The sequence below is a fragment of the Colias croceus genome, chromosome 12 (genome assembly GCF_905220415.1).
Source record: "Colias croceus chromosome 12, ilColCroc2.1".
Classification (NCBI taxonomy): Eukaryota; Metazoa; Arthropoda; class Insecta; order Lepidoptera; family Pieridae; genus Colias; species Colias croceus.
In genome coordinates, this window is record NC_059548.1 from 649,694 (window position 1) to 656,238 (window position 6,545).

The 6,545-nt window shown below is 31.1% G+C and overlaps 1 protein-coding gene across 1 annotated transcript; it reads right to left on the reverse strand.

Annotated features, from left to right (window-relative positions):
- Positions 1-3,625, reverse strand: LOC123696463. Its single transcript, XM_045642637.1, has 5 exons — positions 3,516-3,625; positions 3,199-3,368; positions 2,574-2,716; positions 798-973; positions 1-440 (listed from the first exon to the last, which is right to left on the reverse strand). The coding sequence occupies exons 1-5, from the start codon at positions 3,623-3,625 to the stop codon at positions 29-31; spliced, it is 1,011 nt and encodes a 336-aa protein (XP_045498593.1). The 3' UTR covers positions 1-28.
- Positions 3,626-6,545: the final 2,920 nt, after the last annotated feature.

Genomic DNA, 6,545 nt, shown 5'->3' on the forward strand with positions numbered 1-6,545 from the left:
TAATGTAAAACTCATTTATTAGCCACCATCAGCTTATCAAAAATTCAACAAACTCATTTCCACCACAGCTCTTATAGACGTTGCCTAGCAACCATAATAAAGATTCATTTACTATTTTATTCTCTACACTTAACACTTTTTTAATAACATCACTCATTTTATTAAAAACAATAATATTTAATATTACATTGTATACAGATTCATTAGTATTGGCCAAAGTTCGACAGATATACACAAAGTCACAACATAGATGATCTTGCTTACATAATAAATGATTTTCTATACTTTTAGTGAATTGTTCTAATATTTTTGTAATTAATTCTTCTGTGATAAAACTGGGGAAGTCAGGGTGACAGGATAGAATGAAGAGCAGTTGTGAAGCTTCCAAAGTGATGTGGGATTTTGTTAGTGACTGTAACATCTTCTGGAGGTACTCCACCCTAAAAATAAACAGATTTTTAATACAGGTTTATAACATCATCATAAATCTTAAAGACTCAAGTGATCGTATACATACAATAGCCTGTTCACAATGTTACACATTCACAGAACAGGTTACTTTGAACTACTGACTTAAAAAAATACTAAAACATGTAATTAAAAATTAAATGCTCTTTACTACAGATTATATTATCAGGAAATTTATTTTTAAACAGATAGCAAGAAAGTATCTTTTTAACCGACTTCAAAAAAAATGAGGAGGTTCTGAATTCTGCCAGTATATTTACTTGATAAATAGGTATTAAGCATATGAAAAGAATAATTAAATTCTTAAAACCTTTTTTTAAATTACTTACTTCAATTCATCTCGCATTTGATACACAAAATGTTTCAGAGCATACCAACATGCGTCTTGCACCTCTTCATTTGTGTGTGGTTCACTCAATTTGGATAGAGCCCCCTGTGATGTGAGGATGTCACACACTTTTGTACCAGAAGCAGCTAGGTTACCTAGAGTCCATGTGCATGTCACCTGGAATATTACATTTGTTTATTAAATTAGTACATACTATATAATTGTGAACATGTTTGTACTTATATTATTGTATCACCATGTTTTAATACCATGTTTAAACTAGAGATGCACCGAATATTCGGTTCCTATCCGGTATCCGGCTTATCCGGCCCTTTTTTACTATCCGGCCGGATACCGGATGGTAATGTACTATCAGGCCGGATACCGGATAGTAAAATTGGTAGATTTTATAAATAGAATCGAAATAAAGACAGTTGTAATTGAAGCTTTTTATTATTTTTAACGAAATTTTTTTTCACTGACACTATAAAAGTGTCTCTACCAAGAACTGTGACCGCGCGAACGTTCACTACGAAACAAGTCAAAACCTGCACTGCACAGGCGGCGTGCCGGTGCGCGACACGCACCTACGAAACTTAAAATGCCGTCGGCCGGATACCGAACATTCGGCTGGTGGTCAGGCCGAACATCCGGTATCCGGTATCCGGCCAAACAACTATTCGTTGCATCTCTAGTTTAAACCAAATTAAACATTTATTTAATTTATTTATTTATTGTATTGTAGCGGTCCCGTGGTACATATTTACGTTTTCTCTACATAAGAACCATCCTCGTACTTCAAGGTAAATAAAAAAGAATTATCGAAATCGGTTCAGCCGTTCACAAGTGATGCCGTGACCACACGAAACTGGTTTCATTTTTAGGGTTCCGTAGCCAAAATGGCAAAAACGGAACCCTTATAGTTTCGTCATGTCCGTCTGTCCGTCTGTCCGTCTGTCACAGCCGATTTACTCGGAAACTATAAGTACTACAGTGATGAAATTTGATGGGAATATGTGTTATATGAACCGCTACAAAAATATGACACTAAATAGTAAAAAAAAGAATTGGGGGTGGGGCCCCCCATACATGTAACTGAGGGATGAAATTTTTTTTTTCGATGTACATACCCGTGTGGGGTATCAATGGAAAGGTCTTTTAAAATGATATAAAGTTTTCTAAAAAACATTTTTCTTAAAGTGAACGGTTTTTGAGATATCAGCTCTCAAAGTCGTAAAAAGTATGTCCCCCCCCCTCTATTTTTATAACTACGGGGTATAAAATTCTAAAAAAAATAGAGGTGATGCATGCTAATTAACTCTTTCAACGATTTTTGGTTTGATCAAAGTATCTCTTATAGTTTTTGAGATAGGTTGATTTAACTGTAATTTATTATATTTGCTGCTACGGAACCCTTTGTGCGCGAGCCCGACTCGCACTTGGCCGGTTTATTATATATACAGATTAATTTTTTAAGTTAGGTCAGACTGTAATTTAAACCAATATAAAAATAAGGGAAATGTTTTTGCCAACTGTCTACACTTCAAAATAGAAAAGTTTTATTTGAAAAATATAATCACATTGAATATTACTTGTCCTGAAATATTTATTTATTACATGTTAGAATAATATGATGATTTTCAATTGATAAAGAAAAAGCTGTTCTCCAAAACAGTATCAGTTTAAAATTTTTTTGGAAAATACAGAATTCCCGTTTATTAATTAAATTAACTTTAATTCCTACAAAGCTTAAAAAACTGTCAGTAAAAATTCTTACAGCCAACTCAGTAGCGAGGTTATCAACAGCAGCCAGCAAATATGTACCAGTGGCTTTGGCAATAGTGAAGCAGGCCTTGCTATCTCCCATTGCAAGATTGCAGCAGCATCCCGCTGCAGCACATTGCTTCTTTATGTCAGCACCTGGAAAAACCATACTAATATTATAAATGCGAAAGTAACTCTGTATGTCTGTCTGTTACTCAATCACCCCTAAACTACTGAACCAATTTCCATGAAATTTGGTATGGAGATATTTTGATACCCGATAAAGGACATAGGCTATCTTTTATTGCGAAATATGTACCATGAGGGAAGCCAGGGCGGATCACTAGTATGAAATAAATGTATAAGATTATTATTAATAGTTATAAATTTACTGTTTGTCAAGAGAATCTGAGCCTTTGGCAACAGAAGAATCTTCTTGAATTATATTTATTAAATTTAAATTAGGTGGAAATTATACATTGATTGTACTTGTATAATCAGAATGTGGCTTGTAAAAGTAACAACCAACCAATACTAATAATAATTATATGCAGCAGTTTGATTTCATCACCCATTATTATCATATATTATGACGTACCTACTCAGTTTCTATATTTACAATTATTATGGTTTAGTACCTGTTAATTCTCTGACTATGCCTCTTAAAGCTCCATGCACATTCAGCAATCTCTCAATGTTTGTAGGTTCTTCCATAAGAGCATTTTTAAGTTGATTTAATTCTTGTGCAGATATAGTCGATTTTGTTTTTAATTTGTCAATAATTTCTGCAGCATTGTGCGTTGATGTGCTGTAAATACATCTTTATTATAACGTATATTTATGAATCAGATAAGGCTAGGTTTATAATATTACACATTTAATTTTAATTAAGTTCATTTAATTTTAGTTTTAATTAATAAACGATTTGTAGTGTTTAAAAAGGCGGAACACATACCAAGTTCCAAATGAACGTCTTATATCGCTAATTTCATCTCTATGGGTTCGTCTATTAAGTTGAAGTAGACTTCGATTGTTTTGCCGTATGCTATCGATGGGTTCTTCCATTATGTATTCACTTTTATATCCGCAATTTAATTTTAATAATTATTTTAAGATTCGCATGTTTTCAAGATCTATATCATATTATGAGTTTGTCAGTTTGACATTGGCATTGGTAACGAAATTTATAAACATTTTTGACACTGACATTAGAATGATGCGTTCTAAAATAACTATTTTTTGTAATAAAAGACCTTACAATATAATGTTGTGTTCAATTAAAATTTTATTTTATTATTCTGCGCACGAGATTGCCGTGGATAAAAGCTTTGCTCGCATGGTTTAAGAAAAAAATAGGTTTTTTTTTAAATTTGTCATCAATGTTACATTTTTAATATAGCACCATCTAGCGGAATTAATTAATTAAAAAAAAAGGTTCTTGATGGGCCTGTATTACCTTTCATCTCTAGCTGATATAAAAATTATATCTTAATAGTTCGTTTGCGACCTGAAGAAAGACAAACAAACATGATTTCGCATGTATTATATATTAATTAATTATTATTATGTATTATTTGCGAAGTAAGTATAGGTGCTGGGTGAGGCCACAGATCAAAGTAATGGTGAGGCTGAGTATAAGTTCACCCGAAATGTTTTTGTAAATGTTACCAACTTAGACGAATAATTATTATATTATCTATCTTCCAGATTGATTGATATATTACATAATTTTGCAAAACTCCTCCTTCTGTGTCATGAAGACAATTATATAGATATAATTAAGTATGAACATATAAGCTTCTTGGTATGAACAATAATGATTTTATGAAAAATTTCCAATATTATTTTACACGATAAATCCATAAAATTTGCTCTTATATTTTTATACTTTTGTAAGATAATTTGATTTTAATGATAATGTAAATTGTGTTTGAAGTATCACAAAATAATGGCGGACTGTTTATGTGTATTGCGTACCTATATTATTATTTATTATACTGTACACAGCCTACAAGCACGAGTTGGGGATCATTAATCAATTCCATTGCTAAAGGCCTGATATGTAAGGATACAGCTTTTGTTTCCTTCACATTTTCTGAACGAAGCACTCGAGCTTTATTAATACCATTAAAAAGCCGACGCTAAAATTCATTCGTTAAATGGAGTTGAGCTGAGATAATTTTCATGAACAGTTGCTGTAATGTTAAAATAATTATAGCTGTAGCTTATTTGAAATTTTTAAAGAGCCAAAGAGGTATTTCTTTCGTGCGTTTGTTTGTTACTGAACTCTTCCTAAATGACTGGACCGATTGGAATAAAGTTTTTGTGTCTTCAGATGTATTCGAGAAAATAGTTTTACAATTTGACCTCGAGCCGAGCCGCGGGCAAAAGCTAGTTTTATCATTAAATATTGTTCCAGAATCGTATCAGACCAAACTCTAAATACTGTTACCTATGATATATAAAAGAGCCTAGTATAATAGGTCATTGACTGTTACCGTTTATTTGTCACAAGAGTAGATTTTACGGAAAAGATATTCCGGAAAAGACGAAGTATTCCAGTTCAAAAAACCTACAATCGAACGTTCGAACAAAACGTTTTGTAAGCCGTGGAATCGATCAATCAGAATTCAGAATTAAGCTGTACTATAGATTAATGGCCCTTCCTTTATGTTCAAAGGTGGGGTCCACCATTGTTTGAGGAGAATGCGTTATACTGAGTAACTGTATTTTGGGAATTTGATGTTTCCATCAAATAAATAATGATGAATGAAGTGATGGTGATGATGAACATTGTAAATCAGTTCAACTTAATTTTTTCAGGCAAGTCGGGATACCTACCTAGGTATATTGATTTTTTTAATGTAGCGGCTTACAAAATGAAATGAAATGTAGCAAATCTAAAAATAGCTAAATCATGCAACCCATCAAGATTAGGATTACGATATGAATCTTTTTTGGGAAGATCGAATAAAGGGCACGAATATAAAATATAACGTGAAGGGTAAATTAGTGTGGAAAAGTTGGTGTAATTGTTATGTAATCTTGTGCAAAAAAAATTGTTTGTGTAAAATACAATAACGGATATGATTGCAACTAGAAATACTTCGATAATTTCATTATTTATTAATCTATTTTTTAAAGATTGACCTTTCAGATGGATTGTAGTAAGAAATAAAAGGAGGGATAGGTAAGGTAAAATAAAAAATAAGAAAATATGCAACATCAAATTTTATTTCCTTAAAGTATTATACATAGTTATATACATTAAAATAATAATAAATAATCAGTTTTATATATTTTAAACATAATACAGGCGAAGCAAAAGATGGGGTGAAAATTGAGGGATATGATTACAATTATTTAATAATTATAATTACAAAGTACACTACTTGAGCATATACATTTTTAAAGTCAACAATAATATATTAATTTTTTAACTTTTTAAGGTTAATATATTGCGATATGTGAATAGCTAAGTTTTTTTAGATAAAACTCTAATACCTATATGATGAAGGAAAGATGATATTATGAATGAAATATTTTATATTTACTTCAAAAAACTGAAAATTGAATTTTCAGATAAACTCAATTTAATTGGGACTCGTATTTATTTCTATTATTTCATCATGCGGATAAATTCAAAAGTAACTTAAAGCCTCTGGAAGCTTTGTATTTAAATAAATAGCATTTAAGTTGAAGAAAAAGATTTTACTCAGAAAACTTATTAAACTTAGATAAATGCAGTCTTTTATAAGGAATATTATATAAACTTGAATTATATTATATAATAACAATCTACCTAAATCTAATAGTACTTCTAGGACTACTACCATCTTCACCCCATCCTGGCTCAGTGCTTCGCCTGTATATTTCTCAATTTCTATACATTTATCAATATTATTTACAATCACTATGTGTCTTTTCTCTTATATTTACAATTTGAATATTTACATATTTACCACCTTATAAGAAACTATATTTT